At 40.5% G+C, this 21,088-nt stretch overlaps 1 protein-coding gene across 2 annotated transcripts; it reads left to right on the plus strand.

Annotated features, from left to right (window-relative positions):
* Positions 1-2,840: 2,840 nt before the first annotated feature.
* MED21 (mediator complex subunit 21) lies at positions 2,841-12,200 on the plus strand. Of its 2 annotated transcripts, XM_043882202.1 has the most exons (4): positions 2,841-2,964; positions 10,450-10,564; positions 11,110-11,210; positions 11,756-12,200. In XM_043882202.1, exons 1-4 carry the CDS (start codon positions 2,923-2,925, stop codon positions 11,930-11,932), a joined length of 435 nt encoding a protein of 144 aa, XP_043738137.1. In that variant the 5' UTR covers positions 2,841-2,922; the 3' UTR covers positions 11,933-12,200. The 2 variants fall into 2 exon arrangements, with proteins under 2 accessions (XP_043738137.1, XP_043738139.1); XM_043882204.1 differs by lacking the exon at positions 11,756-12,200 and having other exon boundaries at positions 2,892-2,964; positions 11,094-11,161.
* Positions 12,201-21,088: the final 8,888 nt, after the last annotated feature.

Here is a 21,088-nt window from a genome sequence, read left to right on the forward strand (position 1 = left end):
GGACAGGGATGCTGGCAAACATCCTACAATGCCCAGGACAGCATCCCTAGGACAAAGAATAATCAACCCAAAATGTCAATAGAGGTGTTGTTGAGACATCCTGAGTTACATATCTAAGACTGTATTAGGCTGATGAGTTATTGCCTGAAGTTCACAGCTTCAAGAGATTCATAAATCCCTTAAATGTAAGCAAAATTTTGAGAGCCTGGTCTAGGGAAAAGTCCACAGTTTTCATCTAATTCTTAAGGGGTCCATGGCCAGAAGAGGCTGAAGAAGCCTGGAGAAAACAAGGGTTTTCAGAAGCTGTGGCTGAAAAATCTGAAGTGATTATTTCATTCAGAAAATGACTGCAAGATGAGGAGGATAGGTTTACCAGAGCCAGGTTATGGTCGGCCTTGAAACCCAAGCAGAAAGGGCTTGACAGCAACCTAAGATCTCTTTCTTACAGTTTCCAGTAACTCCAGAGAAATCTTAGGTTGATACCCAGCCCTCTCTGCGTGGGTTTCAAGGTCAATAGCACGACAGGACAGAAGTTGGGTTGTAACAGGAGTTGTCTTAGAGTGGTTCTACCCCAAGAGCCCAACTTCTCTTCCATCAGGCAACAAAACTTAGTATTCACCCTTCGTGGGCATGCTCATTCATCCCTCTGTATTCAATTCATATGAATTTTTCCTTCAAAACTAGCCTCTTCTCCTATCATGGTTAACACCCTAGTCTAGGTCCAACTCACCTCAATCTTAAATAACTGCAAACCCCTTCTCCTTGTGAGCCCCTGACTTCTTCATCTTTGCAAACTCAACACCCCTGACATACTTCCTGGCACATGGCAGGCATTCAGTAATGTACCCTCTCAGCTGGGGCCGAGAGGAGAGGGTCACAAGCTTAGCCCACATTACAGTTAAGACAAACTGTAGTTCTCTCTCATTTATCCAATAAATTGGAGAAACCTGGAGAGGTTCCTAATTAGGTCCCAGCAGGTTTGTCCATTGTTTGGAGATGGGGTGGGTGTGGGGGTGAAACAGAAGGTTGGAATAGATCCAACAAGCCAAGCTCCCAGTGGATAGTTTTCTCAACCCACCCCCAGTCCTGGGAGATCATCCCCAGGGATAATCTGCCTGAGGAGCAGGATCTGGGAGTTTGTCATTAGCAGATTCCAGCCCCATTTCTTTCCAGACTGTCCCCAGGCTAACTTCCCTTAAATACCAAGTTTCTAGTATCACTTTTCAGACTGATACCCTTAGGAGGCCCCGCGTGTAAGCCTAAATTGCACAGTTTATCATTTTTAAAATTGAACTTGCCCCACCTCTGCACCTGGCTTATTTTCTAGGAACCTCTTCTCTTCTACATACACAGTGAGATTTCCACTCTCCTCTCCACTCAGCCTGCTAACACACAAACTGCTTATCCGTTACCTAGCTCATCTTCCTCCTCTCGCTTTCGCCCACAAGACCTCTCTTGTTCATACTCTTTCAACACGGACCTTACAGCTCCCTTTAGTACTTGTTTTGGACGCTTTCCATCTCATGTGTGTCAGCTCCCCCAGCACACCCACAGTTAAATACGCATCCAGCCTCCACTTGGCTAAGGCACTCTGCACCCAAATGCAACAGAGGGGCACCCGAACCTCAATCGCTTGCTGAATTTTAATTCGTATTTCTTAAAACGAAAGTCGGTATTATGACTCACAAGTACTCTTTAGCTGCTTGCTGTGTAAGTTTTGTGGTCACCTAGAAAGCTAAAGCAGCGTAAAATAGGTAAAGTATTCAAGGCGATGTTTAAGAATGGATACAAGGGAGGGTAAGGAAAATTACATTTAAAAACCCCACAATCGAACAATCTCTGCATAGTGCTAACACCTAAGACATGAGAAAGTATGCTGGCCTCCAAAACCGAGTGACTCCCAGCCCAGGTTGGATGCATGAGACAAGTGCTCAGGGCTGGTGCACTGGGGAGACCCAGAGGGATCGGGTGGAGAGGGAGGTGGGAGGGGGGATCGGGATGGGGAACACATGTAAATCCATGGCTGATTCATGTCAATGTATGGCAAAAACCACTACAATATTGTAAAGTAGCCTCCAACTAATAAAAATAAATGGGAAAAAAAAAAAACAAAACACAAAACTGAGTGACTCGCGACAACCCATAGACTACAGACAGTAGCACAGCAGGGTTATCCCAAGTGGAGTTCAGTTCAATTCAGTCGCTCAGTCGTGTCCAACTCTTTGCGACCCCATGGACTGCAGCACGCCAGGTCTCCCCCCTGTTCATCACCAACTCCTGGAGTTAACTCAAACTCATGTCCATTGAGTCGGTGATGCCATCCAACCATCTCATCCTCTGTCGTTCCCTTCTCCCACCTTCAATATTCCCCAGAATCAAGGTCTTTTCAAATGAGTCAGCTCTTCGCATCAGCTGGCCTAAGTATTGGAGTTTCAGCTTCTACATCAGTCCTTCCAATGAATATTCAGGACTGATTTCCTTTAGGACTGACTGGTTGGATCTCCTTGCAGTCCAAGGTACTCTCAAGAGTCTTCTCCAACACCACAGTTCAAAAGCATCAGTTCTGCACTCAGCTTTTTTATAGTCCAACTCTCACATCCATACATGAATACTGAAAAAACCATAGCCTTGACTAGACGGACCTTTGTTGGCAAAGTAATGTCTCTGCTTTTTCAAAAGCTGTCTGTGTTGGTCATAACTTTTCTTCCCAGGAGTAAGAGTCTTAATTTCTAGACTGCCTCTCTTAATTTCAAGTGAGTTAGTCTAAACAAATTTTAAGGCTCGGGAAAGCCCCGCCCCTTCGCTACGGGGTTTGGGGTTTGACTTGACTCCACCCCCTCCGAGAACGCAGCCCTGTGATTGGCCGTGACTGTCCAATCGCGTAGGAGCAGCGGCTTTCGCCTCTTTGTTTGCGGGAGGAACATGGCGGATCGGCTCACGCAGCTGCAGGACGCCGTGAACTCGGTGAGCAATTGCACTCGATTAATTTCCGTCGTCTTCCTTCCGGAGGGAAAGCATGGCAGAGAAAGAGGTGTGAGGGTCGACACTCGGAAGTGGGGAGTGCACTGAGGCTGGGCTTCAGCAACAAGCGCCGGGGTTGGCTGGAGGCGGCGCTGCCGTCTGGAAGGTCTGAGGCCGGCTGCGGGGCGGGGCGGGAGCCGGCGGCCTCTTCGCCTGCCAAGTGGAGGATCTCACTGCGTGGACTCGCAGGCTTCACCGGCTTCCCTTGTTCTCTGGGACCGGTTTTATTTTCTTGTCAGTGGTGCTTATGGATTTTTCCTTTTTTTGTTTTGCCGGGAGGAGAAAAGAAGCGGAAGGTTTTTTTCCCCTTATAAATTTTAACCCACGGAGAGAAATCCGTGTTCTTAATGATTGGATCTTTGTCATTAGATGTTAGCTGAGAGTATTCTTTGGTTACAGTTTTCAGATTGGGGCTGGAGTGATAGTAATGTGAAAAGTTTTGTTTCATCCAAGTTGGTTCGTATAGACCAAGGGTTCCATCTCGGCCGCTCCCCCAGCTTGTCAGTTTAAGGGAAACTGACATCTTTATAAAGTGAATCTTACGGTCTTTGTATATCTTTAAGGTTTTTAAAACATCTGCCAATGAGTCTCCTCCCTATGAAAGGTCAGATGTTGTAAGTAGCCCCCCTTACTTTGATCTTTCTGGTTATTTTTACTGTTATTTATGTCTACGTGGAAAGTATATGCAAACCAAAGCATTCACATACTTAATACCATTAAGAGCTAAATTGTTTTTCCTTGGTAGTTACATTTCAGTCATTCTGTTTATAATTTGATGTCCCAGGTCGGATACCTGTAGATGTTGACTGGAAAATCAAACTACCTAGTCTCTTGCCAGTTTTTCTCACTGGAAGCTAATAAGTTGGTATTCTTTTTATCACTCAGTGTTTGTACACTTGAAGAATGTGAATCTGCCTGTGAGAAATGGATCTATTTTGTGTATGAGGGCCAGCCTCTAAATGTTGCTAAATTCACCAAGATGAATTCTACCTTTGGTGACTTGCCTGGGTGGCCAGCCAGTCTCCCTCAGGGAGATACTTCTTTGAGGCTTTACAAAATTAAATTGTAATGACTGCTGGATACAAATATTATTTTACGGGAAATGTTGCATATTCCTATATGTTTCATAGCCAGAAGGATAGTAAGGACAAAGTGAATATGGCTCTTAACTCCATGGTTGATCATTGGATTTTGGAGGAAAGCCTCTAGGTTATCTGGTATGGTTGCCTGATATATATAAACAGTGTCATGGTTACAGAGAGTTACTCCTTGAGGAGTTTACAGTCTGGTTAGAAAGACATCATATACTCGAGACATTTAAATAATGCAAAAGCAGTATGTAGTTAGGAGTTGTAATTAATCAAGTGTTTTCAGCTGTAGGCAGAATTTTCTGGCTCTAGAGATACCACTGCATTCTCTACAGGGTCTGAGGTCTGAGTGTCCCACAGCCACATCAGACCAGTAAGTTTCCAACATCATATAAGGACACCCTTTTTTTTAAAACCCGTGGTTACCTAATTTTAACAGATTGAAAACCACAATCACACAAAACTAACCAAACTGATCACATGGATCACAGCCTAGTCTAACTCAATGAAACTATGAGTCATGCTCTGTAGGGCCACCCAAGATGGACGGGTCATGGTGGAGAGTTCCCACTGGAAAAGGGAATGGCAAACTACTTTAGTATTCTTGCCTTGAGAACCCCATGAACAGTATGAAAAGGCAAAAAATACGACAATGAAAGAAGAACTCCCAGGTTGGTAGATGCCCAATATGCCACTGAAGAAGAGTGGAGAAATAACTCCAGAAGGAATAAAGAGAGGGAATCAAAGCGAAAACAATGCCCAGCTGTGGATGTGACTGGTGATGGAAGTATAGTCTGATGCTGTAAAGAACAATATTGTATAGGAACCTGGAATGTTAGGTTAAATAGAGTCTGAAATGCAGTACTTGGGTGCAATCTCAAAAACAACAGAATGATCTCCATTTGTTTCCAAGGCAAACCATTCAATAACAGAGTAATCCAAATCTGCCACAACCATTAATGCTGAAGAAGCTGAAGTTGAACGGTTCTATGACGACATACAAGACATTCTAGAACTAACACCAAAAAAACAATGTCCCTTTCATCACAGGGGACTGGGATGCAAAAGTAGGAAGTCAAGAGACACCTGGAATAATGGGCAACTGTGGCCTTGGAGTACAAAATGAAGCAGGGCAAAGGATAACAGAGTTTTGCCAAGAGAACGTACTGGTCATAGCAAACACACTCTTCCAACAACACAAGACGTGTCTAAACATGGACATCACCAGATGGTCAACACTGAAATCAGATTTGATTATATTCTTTGCAGCCAAAGATGGAGAAACTCTATACAGTCAGCAAAAACAAGAGCAGGAGCTGACTGTGGCTCAGATCATGAACTTCTGTAAAATTCAGACTTAAATTGACGAAAGTAGGGAAAACCACTAGACCATTCAAGTATGACCTAAATCAAATCCCTTCCCTACAGTGGAAGTGACATAGATTCAAGGGATTAGATATGATAGAGTGCCTGAAGAACTATGGATGGAGGTTCATGACATTGTATAGGATGCAGTGATCAAGACCATCCCCAAGAAAAACAAATGCAAAAAAGGCAAAATGGTTGTGTCTGAGGAGGCCTTACAAATAGCTGAGAAAAGAAGAGAAGCTAAAGGCAAAGGAGAAAAGAAAAGATATACCCATCTGAATTCAGCGTTCCAAAGAATAGCATGGAGAGATAAGAAAGCCTTCCTCAGTGATCAGTGCAGAGAAATAGAGGAAAAGAATAGAATGGGAAAGACTAGAAATCTCTTCAAGAAAATCAGAGATACCAAGGGAACATTTCATGCAAAGATGGGCACAATAAAGGACAGAAATGGTATGGACCTAACAGAAGCAGAAGATATTAAGAAGAGGTGGCAAGAATACACAGAAGAACTATACAAAAAATTACCTTCATGACCCAGAAAATCACGATGGTGTGATCACTCACCTAGAGCCAGACATCCTGGAATGCAAAGTCAAGTGGGCCTTAGGAAGCATCACTACAAACACAGCTAGTGGAGGTGATAGAATTCCAGTTGAGCTATTTCATATCCTAAAAGATAATGCTATGAAAGTGCTGCACTCAATATGCCAGCACATTGGGAAAACTCAGCAGTGGCCACAGGACTGGGAAAGGTCAGTTTTCATTCCATTCCCAAAGAAAGGCAATGACAAAGAACGTTCAAACTACTGCACAATTGTACTCATCTCACATGCTAGCAAAGTAATGTTCAGAATTCTCCAAGCCAGGCTTCAACAGTATGTGAACTGTGAACTTCCAGATGTTCAAGCTGGATTTAGAAAAGGCAGAGGAACCAGAGATCAAATTGCCAACATCCTCTGGATCATCAAAAAAGCAAGAGAGTTCCAGGAAAACATCTACTTCTGCTTTATTGACTACACCAAAGTCTTTGACTGTGTGGATCACAACAAACTGGAAAATTCTTCAAGAGATGAGAATATCAGAAAACCTGGCCTACCTCCTGAGAAGTCTGTATGCTTCTCAAGAAGCTGCAGTTAGAGCCGGACATGGAACAACAGACTGTTTCCAAATCGGGAAAGGAGTACATCAAGGCTGTGTATTGTCACCCTGCTTATTTAACTTATATGCAGAGTACGTCATGTGAAATGCTGGGCTAGATGAAGCACAAGCTGGAATCAAGATTGCTGGGGGAAATATCAATAACCTCAGATATGTAGATGACACCACCCTTATGGCAGAAAGGAAGAGAAACTAAAGAGCTTCTTTATAAAGTGAAAGGGGAGAGGAAAAAGCTGGTTTAAAACTTAACATTCAACAAACTAAGACCATGGCATTCAGTCCCCTCACTTCATGACATTTAGATGGGGAAACAATGGAAACAGTGAGAGACTATTTTCTTGAGCTCCAAAATCACTGCAGATGGTGACTGCAGCCATGAAATTAAAAGATGCTTGCTCTTTGCAAGAAAAGCTGTGACCAACCTAGACAGCATATTAAAAAGCACAGACATTACTTTATCAACCAAGGTCCGTCTAGTCAACGCTATGGTTTTTCCAGTAGTCATGTATGGATGTAACAGTTGGACCGTAAAGAAAGCTGAGTGCTGAAAAATTCATTCTTTTGAACTGTGGTGTTGGAGAAGACTCTTGAGAGTCCCTTGGACTGCACAGAGATCCAGCCAGTCCATCCTAAAGGAGATCAGTCCTGAATATTCATTGGAAGGACTGATGCTGAAGCTCCAATCCTTTGGCCACCTGATATGAAGAACTGAGTCACTAGAAAAGACCCTGATGCTGGTCAAGATTGAAGGTGGGAGGAGAAGCGGATGAAAGAGGATGAGATGGTTGGATGGCATCACCAACATGAGTCTGAGTAAACTCCGGGTGTTGGTGATGAACAGGGAGGCCTGGTGTGCTGCAGTGCATGGGGTTGAAAAGAATCGGACACCACTGAGTGACTGAATTGAACTTTCAGCTATAAGTGCTGAAGTGGACTGTTGAGTGATATTAATTAAAGTAGAGGGAATCTTATTAGGATTTACCTGAATCATAATTATTTGTAAGATTTTAACATAAAGTTCTTTTATCCTCTGAGGACTCCATGAGAGCAAACTGTCTTGTTGGCTTTATCACTATAATGGTTATACAATTATACACACAGTGCTTCTCATAGAGCTGATTTTTAAGTTTTTTTTCTTCTTTCTTTATTATTTATTCATATATGGCTGCACTGGGTCTTCACTGCTGTGCACAGGCTTTCTCTTGATGCATTGAGCAGAGGCTGGCGGGGGCGAGGGGGGGAGGACATTGCATGGGCTTCTCTTTGCAGTGATTTCTCCTGCTGTGGACAACAGACTTTAGGTACCTGGGCTTCCCAGTAGTTGAGGGTCAGGGACTCTAAAGCGCTGGCTCAGTAGTTTGGGTGCAGGAGTTTAGTTTCCCTGCAGCATGTGGAATCTTCTCAGACCAGGGATTGAACCTGCGTTGACAGGTGGATTCGTTACTACTCAGCCACCAGGGAAGTCCCTAGAATTATTTTGATAAATATTTGCTGAGTAAATGGATTTTGAGAGCTTCATATGGACAGAACAAACAGCCATTGTATTTAACCTAATGAGAGAATGTTCTCAGTTAACAAACTCTAGTTACCAGAATCAGAATCTATATTTGTACAGGCTCAGAGCACTTACTGCCACTTAATACTTTTGCAAAAATGTGAACAAAAGCAGTGTAGTCAGGAATGAATTTTCACTAGTCAGGCATATATAAAGGAGTAGTAGATAATGAACAAGTCGGGTTGAGTTCGATTATTGAAAGCTTTGGAATAGCCTGAAGATTGGGAGATTTATCTTGAAAACCATGCTGGGGTGAGCTCAGAATTTTGGAGCAGAGTAAAATAACCTAGAAAATAATAAGAACTAGAAAATAGTAAGGAGCTATTGTAAACAATTCTTGTGTGAAGTAATTAGTTGCACTAACAGCATCAGTGATGGTAGAAGGAAAAGGGAAAGATTTGTAGTAACATTAGCAGGATTTGAAGATGAAAGTGAAGAGTTTGAAGGTAGACTGGTTGACTGGAAGATTCTCAATACAAATTAGATATTAAAGGAAATAGTTGACTTTTGAGTTCTGTCATTCAAATAATGGCAGTAAAACTTACTGGAAACGCTGATTCACTGATTGGAGGCCAGGAATTGCAGTTTGAGTGCTCAGGACTATGGAGAGAAGTTGGTGGGGAGGATGGGAGTCTTAGGTTTGGAGATGGTAATGTTAACAAAGCTAAGTTTGTTTGCTGGATCCACATCTGGCCAAAGGCTGAGACATCGTTTTGCAGCCAGAGAAGGGGTTTATTTATTCAGGAAGCAGCTGAGTGACAAGATAGGAGGGCAGATCTCAGATTGCTTCCCAGAAGGCAAGAGACTTGAGATTTGGAGGACTTGCCTGGTGGTCCAATGGTTAAGATTATGCACTTCCAATGCAGGGGGCATAGGTTTGATCCCTGGTCAGGGAACTAAGATCCCACATGCCTCTTGGCTGGGGGGTGGGGGGTGGAGGTGGGAAACAAACAGAAAATAAAGACGCTTGAGATTTTATGGGATAAAGAAGTAGGGTGGTCTCAGGCGCGGGGTAGGGTGATTGGAGGTAGGGAGAAGGTAAAGTAATCAGTATTCTGCACAGGACCAGTTCTTGGGGCTTCCCTGGTAGCTCAGATGGTAAAGAATTTACCTGCAATGCGGGAGACCCAGGTAGAGTCATTGTTCCCAACTGTTCTTAACTGGTCTGAACTGGGCAGGACCTTAGTCCAAATTTTTCAAATTTTTGAAAAACAGCCTAAGTCCCTTTTACTATAGTGACCCACACATCAGGAGCATTATCTGTTGGGGGTGGTGAGAAGTCTGGTGCTGCGTTATGTGGGCTAGGAAGGTATGCGATTAGGGAAAGAAAAAAGCTAAAGCAAACATAATCGTTAGAGGCAGATTACAAAGGGTTTTGTCATCAGCTGTTTCCTTATCTGCTGTTTTGTAAGACATACTCCAGTCTTTCGTTTAAGGTGCCAGCTTCTGTTAACCCCATGGGACAGTTTCAGTAAGTAGGGACTTGGTATTGTCAATCTTTGAACTGCTTAAGAAATACTTTCAGAGCACTAGGAGTTTTAAGTCCTGGAGAAAAACATTTCAGACATACTTAAGGTGCAGTTTTGTCCCACCACTATTTGTTTCTACTTGTAATTACTCTGGTTTCAGAAAAGGGGTCACATTTTTAAATGGTTTAAAAATTTAACCTGGGGCCATTCTGAGATGTTTGCCTGTCAGATGTGCTCTTTTCCACCACTGTTCCCCCAAAAGTATTTACTTGTGCTTGCAGAAAGTACTGGCATATATTTCTTTTGTCATTCTGTTACCTTGGGAAGAAAAGAAAGATTATTTTGTTTTTCTTTTTAACTGTCTCAACTAAATTGATACCAAACATAGTTTCTTTAGGGCTTCCCAGGTGGCACAGTGGTAAAGAATCTGCTTGTCAGTGCAAGAAACACAGGAGACTGGGGTTCCATCCCTGAATAGGGAAGATCCCCTGGAGGAGGAAATGGCAACTGACTCCAGTATTCCTGCCTGAAAAATGCCCATGGACAAAGGAGCCATGGGTTTGCAAAGAATTGGACGTGATTGAGCCACTGAGAATTTAGTTTCTTTGCATGATTAAAACGTTTAACCATTCTTAGTAACTGGTTTTTGCTATCCAGAATTACTCCTTTCTGTTTTATTTATTTATTTTGGCTCAGAGAACATTATAGAAACATTGCTGCCGCTGTTACCAATAAAATCCTTAAAGAGGATAAATCCACTCTAACTTGGCCACCTTTCCTTTGCCTCCAGCTTGCAGATCAGTTTTGTAATGCCATTGGAGTGCTGCAGCAGTGTGGCCCTCCTGCCTCCTTTAGTAACATCCAGACAGCCATTAACAAAGATCAGCCGGCTAACCCTACAGAAGGTAAATAGATTTTCTTGGCTTCTCTTAGTTTGACTGTCACATTACCTGTAATACCTTAAAATCAGATTTATTGAAAGGTTCAACTTATTTATGGCTTTCTGAAAATGTTATTGTTTGAGACTATTACAAGTTTGTCATAAAAGAAATGAATTCATTACAGTAAATTTATGTAACACCTCATAATTCTTTTCATGTGAAATAACAGATTTTTTACTCCTCTAAAGTATAATTGTGTGAATTTAGATGAATTTTTACTTGAGGGACCTTAATAAAAATGCCATCCAATTTACACATTCCTTTATTCAAGGGACCACCATATTGTCCTAATAATGAAATGATAATACATTATGCTTAAGTTCTAATTTGAGTTAATATTAAAGCTAATTCTCAGACATAATAGAATTGATGTGTTAAAATTACACTTTTATCATTAGAAGTCTAATACAGAAAAACTAATGAAGTTTCCTGGTTTCATTAAACTTTAATTTCTCTTTCTGAAAACTTGAGATTCTCTAATATCCTCAATGAGTGCTGTCTTTCTCTAGAATATGCCCAGCTTTTTGCAGCGCTGATTGCACGAACAGCAAAAGACATTGATGTTCTGATAGATTCCTTACCCAGTGAAGAATCTACAGCTGCTTTACAGGTAAAAATCTGTTTTCCTTTGAGAATTTTACGAATAGAATTTTGAATTCAAGGAAATAGATTTAGTACCTTTTATTACAATATTCAATGTTAATCTAAATTTTAAAATGGGAGTTTTATTGTAAACTACTGCAGCCTATTTAAGACTGCTGAAAATATATAGGTGTCCAGTTTTGAGTTACAAGGAAACTTACCGTTTTCCTCAGTTGGGTTCTTTTCCTTGCCAGTAGTGACAAGAGAGGGGCCATTCTGGATATGGAGTAGAATAGCAGTGTCTGAGAGCAATGTGGAAAGGAGTCTCATGTAGCCATCCAGAGATCTCTAATTGAAAAGTCATCTTTTAAATAATTCATGCAGGGAAGACTCTCAAGTAATATCTGATCTTAGGATTTCTGCCACTGGCAAAAAAATCTATCACAGTGGTTGCATAGTCATCAGATTTAAAAGTAAATACTTTCATTGCAATTTCTTTCCTCCTCAACTTTTACCAGTCTCCAGGTTTTTCATTTCTCAAACTATTCTTAAAATTTGTGTTTTCTCACAAAGGCTGCTAGCTTATATAAGCTGGAAGAGGAAAACCACGAGGCTGCTACCAGTCTGGAGGATGTTGTCTACCGAGGGGACATGCTTCTGGAAAAGATACAGAGTGCACTTGCTGATATTGCACAGTCCCAGCTGAAGACAAGAAGCGGTACCCATAGCCAGTCTCTTCCAGACTCATAGCACCAGTGTAGACATGCTGCGGGTGAGGAAAGAACTGTTTCAATGCATCAGATTTAGGTGTAAGCCTTACACTATGACACATGTTATCTTTTCAGCTATTTTAAATAGTCTTCTGTTTTCACTCTTAGTAAATAAGCTTGTAAAATGATGAATGAACCAGCTTTAAAACTGTCACTATGCCACTATTTTTTATTATCTGAGTGAAATTATTGAGGCCAATATTGCATTAATGTTCATAATATAATTAATAAACAACTGTACTATCAAATTCTGTTGGGACATAATCTGTCTTTATTTTTGTCATGTTTCTGCAGTTTTTACAAATCAAAACATCCCTCAAGAGGTGGTAAATGCAGAGAGCGTGAACTTTCGAATTTAGGTTGACATCCTTCTACCTCTTTAATGGTGACATGGTATAAATTTGGAGCTTGAGCAAGGAATGACTGAAACCACGTTGTTTTTTAAGAAACAAAAAGTTAATATGGCTGGATAGGTCACTTTCGCAGGCTTTTTCCTCTTTTCCTAGAACCTCAGACCCATTCTAGTTCATCTCCACATTTGTTTCTAATAAGAAATAGTCTTTGTGTAATTCTCATGCTATTGTGAGAAGAATTTTCTTTATTCTCAACTTTTTCTCTTATCTCTGCCTGTTTTTTTTCTCCCTGTTTTTCCCCTTAATTTGCATAGTAAAATAGTGAAGTGTGTTTCCTGAGTCATAGATTCCATCTCATTCTTTTCATTTATCCAAAGTTTGTTTTCTGATCTTGTAAACCTCTCAGGCTTTATTGCTGCGTTCTATTTGACCAGAACATGCTTCCACTACATCAGTTATTACTACTTCAGTATCATTGTCTCCATTGACCCTTTTTAAAAAAATTTATGTATGTTTGACTGTGCTGGGTCCTTGTCGCATGGGCTTTTCTGTAGTTGTGTTGGGTGGCGGCTACTCTCTAGTTGTGGTGCCCGGGTTTCTTATTGCAGGGGCTTCTCTTGTCGAAGAGCATGTGATCTAGGGCACTCGGGCTGCAGTAATTGCAGCGTGTGGGCTCCGTAGTTGCAGCTGGGCTCTAGAGCACAGGCTCAGTAGTTGTTACCCACGGGCGTAGTTGCTCCAAGTCATATGGGATCCTCCCGGACCAGGGACAGAAGCCATGTCTCCTGCGTTGGCAGGCAGATTCTTCACCACTGTGCCACCAGGGAAGTCCAGCCCTTTGTTATTGCTGGCATTTGTGTCTGCTTTCTCAAGTATGCTTATGCATCCAACTCTTGGATCTCCTTGAATTCCATCATAATAAACACTTCTACAGTTTTTGAAAAATACTGCTTAGAGAGTACATTTTAGCTCCAGTAAGACAATTTATAGAATCGTTAACTTTTTAAATTGTTAAATGTTATCCATACTAACAGATAATTTTAAATGTTAAGCTTATTCTCTCTGACATCACTTAAAGTTCATTTTATTTTTAAACACTAGAATAAAGGATGTAAAGGAGCTCACAAAAGAAAGTAGTCTTCAAAATAATGAACCGTATTCAAAGCATTTTGGGCTTCCCAGGACGCAGTGGTAAAAAATCTGCCTGAGAGATTTTTTAAACGCGGGAGACACAAGATACTTGGTTTTGATCCTTGGGTCAGAAAGATCCCCTGGAGTAGGAAATGGCAATCTGCTCCAGTATTCTTGTCTGGAAAATTCCGTGGACAGTGGAGCCTGGTGGGTTACAGTCCATGGGATTGCAGAGAAGCAGACACAACTGAATGACTGAGCATACTCAATGCAGTTAACCCCAAGAGAGAAATAAGTTACAGCCTTAAATGGTAGACTGACTACTGTTAAAACATTACTCTTCCCTGAAAGAAACTTCTTATATTTGAAATTGGCATTCCCACCCCCCCAGTTTAAGGTATTATAGAAAGAGGACAATACATATTCTGAAATATGCATAGAGATTGTATAACATAATTCATAAAGATTGTTTGCGGCAGCTTCTCTTAGGCACCATTTTGTGGCTATTGGATTAGGAGGTCCTCAGAGCTGAAATAAATGTTTGGGCAGAACAGTGAAGAAATCCCCCTACTGTATTCCAGGAAATGGCTTCCTGCAGAGAACCACCTTTCCCAATATGACTAAGATACGATGAGTGGATGACTCCTTTGACTACCTGTGACACAGCCAGACCTAGACCCTCCAGATTCCTGTTTTTTATCTCATGAATCAGTTGTTGAACTGGTTGTCCCCAAAGACCATTCTGGACAAAATACCCTCTAACTTGACTTGATCACACTTTAGGCTGTCCCCCACAGTCCCCTGAACTTGAATCCACCCTCAGGCTGAACCAGCCCTGGAATGTGGAAGAGACTCTCCTCAGCCACACCTCCTGAAAATGGACCACAGAAAAGACATTCCCTGATCAACTGTCCCATTCTGTCATCTGTTCCCTTTGCTCCCTCACACCCAGATCTTTCTAGCCTTGCTTACTTTTCCTGTTAAAAGGATCTGATCTGTTTTTGAGCTTCCCAGGTGGCGCAGTGGGAAAAAATCCACTTGCTAAAGAATGCAGGAGACGTAGGTTCAATCTCTGGGTCAAGAAGATCCTCTAGAGGAGGAAATGGCAAACCCACTCTAGTATTCTTGCCTGGGAAATCCCATGGACACAGGAGCCTGGTGGCCTACAGTCCTTGGAATCCCAGAGTCAGACATGACTGAGCACACATACACAATCTGTTTTTGAGCAGCTTGCAGACTTAAGTACAAGACTTTGGGACAGCAGAGGAACTATTGCAAACAGGCAAGGAGACTAGCAACAGGATTCTCCAGCCGATCTGCAAGTCCTGTTTCTATAGCCTCCTTGCCCCTGTTTGTGATAGTTCCTCTGTGTCCCAAAGTCTTGTACTTAAATCTGGATTTGTTTGAACACCACTCACTGTGTAGGGAAAAAATCCCATGACTCTTTAACACATAGCCCCAGGTCTAAGTCTGGGGTAAAGGGTGTGGAGGCATTTACTTCAAGTAATAAGAAATCTTTTCTGATTCAGAACATTTTGTGTGCATGTTCAGGATAAAATTAAGATGAATGCTAAAAAGCTAACACTAAGAGATAACTTGGAGATCAGAGGAAATGATAGTGGGAGGTTAGGACATAATTCAGAAGTAAATAAAACCAAACTACATATAGAAACTTGTTGCATTCGCTAAGACAGCATTTAGGAGGTACAATATGGTATTCCTTGCTTATATTAGAAAAAAGGGAGCTGAAAATTAGCTAAACTTCAAACTGAAAGAAGGAAATACTAAATCATAACAGAAAACTAAGAAAGCAACTATACCTTGAAAGAATAAGAAAAGCCCAAAGTTGGGATTCAAAAAGAGTAAGGTAATGAACAACCTGGGTGAGTTTGATTAAGGAAAAAAGAGAGATGACTTAAATAACGTGAATCGCTAAAGAAAAAATTGTATGCATCACAATCTGTGTTTAATCTCGAGTGCATGGGAGTTTTTCTTCATGATTTACTCTCTATTTTGTCAATTTTAAAATGCCTATATTTTTCTTAACTGTATATTAAATTGGAATATTCAGTGGGGAGCTGTTTCATTATTTAATGGAGCATAAAGTCATGGTTTGTTTCAGAATTGATGGGATCTTTGATTAAAAATAGTAATGTAATTTGTCACATTAACAGATTAAAATCAAAATCATGATCATCTTAACTTGGTGCAAGAAAAGCATTTGATAAAATTCAACATCATTTATGAAAAAATTCTTAGCAAAGGAGAAACAAAAAATTTTAAATGTGGCAAGTGACTTACAAAATACAGGAAATACGTTGAGATATCAAATGCATTCCCTTTAAGTTTGGGAACAAGACAAGGATGCCTGCTATAACCACATCTATTCATTTTATGCTGACAGTAATAACCAACACATTTAAGCTTTAAGAAAAATTATAAAATAGAAACAAAATTTCTTATTATTTAAAGATGAAATAATTGCCTTGAGAGAAAAGAAGATTCCATAAATAGACTTCAGGAGGTTTTGCATGTTAGAAATAGACATAGAAACAATGTGCACCACATTGGCAACAAATTATAGGAAAAAAGGCTTTTGAAAAAAACATTTTCAATAGCAAAAAAAACCTTTCAATTTTACAGTAAAAATGTAAAACATTTAAGGAGAAATAGAACAAAAATGAGGAAGAATTGTAAAACTATTTTCAAGCATTTTTAGAGCTGGAATAAATGGAGAATAATATCTTTATGAAACAGGAGTCAATATTGTAAATATATCAATCTTCCTCATGAATTAACAATTTTAAGTTTCCAACTGAGATTCTTGTGGAGGTTGGCAAGTTATTTCTAAAATTTATATGGAAGTACAAAGTGTCAATAGAAATTAATATTCTCATGAAAAAATAATGACAGCTTGCTTTAATAGTATTTGCTAATTAAGACAGCATGTGTTAGTGCAAGGATAGATAAATAGACCAATGGAAAAGCTCTAACAGATCCTCACAGATATGAAAACTTGACTTGTGACAGAGATGAGGTTGCAGATCACTGGTGAAAGAATAGAAATTGTGCTAGAATATTGATTATATACATGCTACATTTTAAAGTAATAAAGTACTTTATAAGTACCTCTGGGGTTTCTTTTTGGGGTGATGAAAATTTTCTGGAATTAGATAATGGTGACTGTTGCACAAATGTGAATTTAATGAAAAATGATATACTGTAAAAGGGTGACTTAGACTAATTTTTCTCAATAAAGCTGTTATGAAAAAGAAAAACTTATTGCCAGGTGAAGGGAAAATATCTAAAACTTTAAAAAGACATTCTTAAGGAAATATCTGTGTAACTTCAGGACAGGAAAAGATTTTTTCAAACTAGATATAAAAAGTTCACATTATAAAGGAAAAGAATATAAAAATTACAATAAGCAATGTGTATCCTACTGCTTCAAACTTTTATATATATTAACGAATTTAGAAAAGGCCCACTCCAGTATTCTTGCCTGGAAATTTCCATGGGCAGAGGAGCCTGGCAGGCTATAGTCCATGGGACAGGAAAGAGTTGGACACAACTGAGCACAGTGCAGCACAGTAAATTTAATTTAAATGCATTAAAATTTAGACTTTGTGTTTATAAAAATACTCCGAGAAGAATGAAAGTGCAATCTCAACTTGGGGCAGAGCAGATATTTGCAACTGTAACTGTAACTTGTAACTGGACAAAGGGTTAGTATCTATAGAGTATATAAAACCCTTCTATGAATCAATCAAAAAAAAACAAACACCAACCCATTAAAAAAAAATGCAAGAACACTTAATCATTTCACAGCAGAAGAATGGCCGATAAAGGTACAAAAATGCTCAACCTTACTGATAATCAGAAATTTGAATCTAGCTGTCTAGATTTTCAGGAAGGTTCACTTCTCTGGGCACGGGGACAAAACTTATTTTTTAAATTGACACTTTACTAACTTGACTTATAAATTTCATACATTTAGGTATATGGTCCCTGGGCTTGCATGTATTCTTGGCCAAGGCTGCATATGTTCAGGCAGGCTTATAAATGTATGTTTATATAACTTAAAGAAAAGCAAGGTGATTCCAAAGACAAAATGCAAGGCAGTGATTATCATTCTGATGGAAAGAAATGGGTGCAATTAAAGAAGCTAAAAGAGGGTCTGTTAATGTAGTGTAATAATATTATTTTCTTGAGTGGAGAGGCATGTATTTAATACAACTCAACATTTTATGTAAACTACATTTAAGGGTCATGCTTTCAATGAAAAGGTTTCAGGTGGCACATTTTTAAGCAGCATAACATATTGTTTTACTTGTGACTGAGTTTAGCAGAGTTGAGTTCAGTCGCTCAGTCGTGTCCACCTCCTTGCAACCTCATGGACTGCAGGACACAAGGCTTCCCTGTCCATCACCAACTCCCAGAGCCTACTCAAACTCAAGTTCATGACGTCGGTGATGCCATCCAACCATCTCATCCTTTGTCATCACCTTCTCCTCCCACCTTCAATCTTTCCCAGCATCAGAGTCTTTTCCAGTGAGTGAGTTCTTCACATCAGGTAGCCAAAGAACTGGAGTTTCAGCTTCAACATCAGTCCTTCCAATGAATATTCAGGACTGATTTCCTTTAGGATGGACTGGTTGGATCTCCTTGCAGTCCAAGGGACTCTCAAGAGTCTTCTCCAACACCACAATTCAAAAGCATCAATTCTTTGGCGTTCAGCTTTCCTTATATTCCAACTCTCACATCCATACATGACTACTGAAAAAACCATAGCTTTGACTAGACAGACCTTTGTTGATAAAGTAATGTCTCTGCTTTTTAATATACTGTCTAGGTTGGTCATAGCTTTTCCTCCAAGGAGCAAGCATCTTTTAATTTCATGGCTGCAATCATCCATCTGAAGTGATTTTGGAGCCCAAAAAACTAAAGTCTGTCACTGTTTCCATTGTTTCCCCATCTATTTGCCATGAAATGATGGGACCAGATGCCATGATCTTAGTTTTCTGAATGTTGAGTTTTAAGCCAACTTTTTCACTCTCCTCTTTCATTTTCCTCAAGAGGCTCTTTAGTTCTTTGCTTTCTGCCATAAGGGTGGTGTCATTTGCATATCTGAGGTTATTGATATTTCTCCTGGCAATCCTGATTCCAGCTTGTGCTTCATCCAGCACAGCATTTCGCATCACGTACTCTGCATATAAGTTAAATAAGCAGGGTGACAATATACAGCCTTGACGTACTCCTTTCCCAATTTGGAACCAGTCTGTTGTTTGATGTCTGGTTCTAACTATTGCTTCTTGACCTGCATATAGATTTCTCAGGAGGCAGGTCAGGTGCTCTAGTATTCCCATCTCTAAGAATTTTCCACAGTTTGTTGTGAGCCACAGATTCAAAGGCTTTGGCATAGTCAATAAAGCAGATTTTTTTCTGAAGCTCTCTTACTTTTTCTATGTTCCAGCAGATGTTGGCAATTTTATCTCTGTTTCCTCTGCCTTTTCTAAATCCAGCTTGAGCATTTAGAAGCTCATGGTTCATGTACTATTGAAGTCTCCCTTGGAGAATTTTGAGCATTACTTTGCTAGCATGTCAGATGAGTGCAATTGTGCAGTAGTTTGAGCATTCTTTGGCATTGCCTTTCTTTGGGATTGGAATGCAAACTCATCTTTTCCAGTCCCGTGGCCACTGCTGCATATTCCAGATTTGCTGGCATATTGAGTGCAGCACTTTCATAGCATTATCTTTTAGGATATGAAATAGCTCAACTGGAATTCCATCACTTCCACTAGCTTTGTTTGTAGTGATGCTTCCTAAGGCCCATTTGACTTTGCATTCCAGGATGTCTGGCTCTACCTGAGTGATCATACCATCGTGGTTATCTGGGTCATGAAGATCTTTTTTGTATAGTTCTTCTGTGTATTCTTGCCACCTCTTCTTAATATCTCTTGCTTCTGTTAGGTCCATACCATCTCTGTCCTTTAGTGTGCCCATCTTTGCATGAAATGTTCCCTTGGCTGTCTTTAATTTTCTTGAAGAGATCTCTAGTCTTTCCCATTCTATTGTTTTCCTCTATTTCTTTGCATTGATCACTGAGGAAGGCTTTCTTATCTCTCCTTGCTATTCTTTGGAACTCTGCATTCAAATGGGTATTATCTTTCCTTTTCTCCTTTGCCTTTAGCTTCTCTTCTTTTCTCAGCTATTTGTAAGGCTTCCTCAGACAACCATTTTGCCTTTTTGCATTTGTTTTTCTTGGGGCTGGACTTGATCACTGCATCCTGTACAATGTCATGAACCTCTGTCTGTAGTTCTTCAGGTACTAATCCCTTAAATCTATTTGTCACTTCCACTGTATAATCATAAGGGATTTGATTTAGGTCATACTTGAATGGCCTAGTGGTTTTCCCTACTTTCTTCAATTTAAGTCTGAATTTGGCAATAAGGAGTTTAATGATCTGAGCCACAGTCAGCTCCCGGTCTTGTTTTTGCTGACAGTATAGAGCTTCGCCATCTTTGGCTTATTGATTATAAGAATATCAGTTCAGTTCAGTTCAGTCGCTCAGTCATGTCTGACTCCCTGCGACCCCATGAACTGCAGCATGCCAGGCCTCCCTGTCCATCACCAACTCCTGGAGTCCACCCAAACCCATGTCCATTGAGTCAGTGATACCATCCAACCATCTCATCCTCTGTTGTCCCCTCTCCTCCTCCCCTCAATCTTTCCCAGCATCAGGGTCTTTTCAAATGAGTCAGCTCTTCGCATCAGGTGGCCAAAGTATTGGAGTTTCAGCTTCAACATCAGTCCTGCCAATGAACACCCAGGACTGATCTCCTTTAGGATGGACTGGTTGGATCTCCTTGCAGTCCAAGGGACTCTCAAGAGTCTTCTCCAACACCACAGTTCAAAAGCATCAATTCTTCAGTGCTCAGCTTTCTTTATAGTCCAACTCTCATATAATCAATCTGACTTCAGTACTGACCATCTGGTTATGTCCATGTATAGAGTCTTCTCTTGTGTTGTTGGAAGAAGGTGTTTGCTATGACCAGTTCGTTCTCTTGGCAAAACTCTTGTTAGCCTTTGACCTGCTTGTTTTGTACTCAAGGCCAAATTTGCCTGTTACTCCGGGTGTCTCTTGACTTCCTACTTTTGCATCCCAGTCTGCTAAAATGAAGAGGATATCTTTTTGGGATGTAAGCTCTAGAAGGTTTTTTAGGTCTTCATAGAACTGTTCAGCAGAACTGGCTTGCTATTAGGCACTGCAGATATTGTTGGAAAAGGCATTTTGATCTGTTTCCACAAGACTGACTCACTCTGTCTCCTGAACTCCTAAAAAATTCAACACTAAGTGGAATTTAGAAAGGTGAACTGCCTGCCACTGTGTCCTGACTCTTCATCCTTGCCCCTGCCTACGGAGGGTTGCATTTTTTTTTTTCTCTTTTGATTGCCTGAGAAAGGCCTTAGATGGAGAGAAAGAAACTCCCTTAAGGCACTGATGCCTTAATGATGCAGGTTGGGTCTTCTGAGACCAAACAGGCAACAATCTTTCACCACAAGAGGGCAGTTTGACCCTGAACTTTGGTTCTATTCGGGAAGCTGATGTGTCCTAGAAGGGAACCTGAGGACTAGCTGGCTTGGTAGCAGA

Source organism: Cervus elaphus, chromosome 22 (genome assembly GCF_910594005.1).
Source record: "Cervus elaphus chromosome 22, mCerEla1.1, whole genome shotgun sequence".
NCBI lineage: Eukaryota > Metazoa > Chordata > Mammalia > Artiodactyla > Cervidae > Cervus > Cervus elaphus.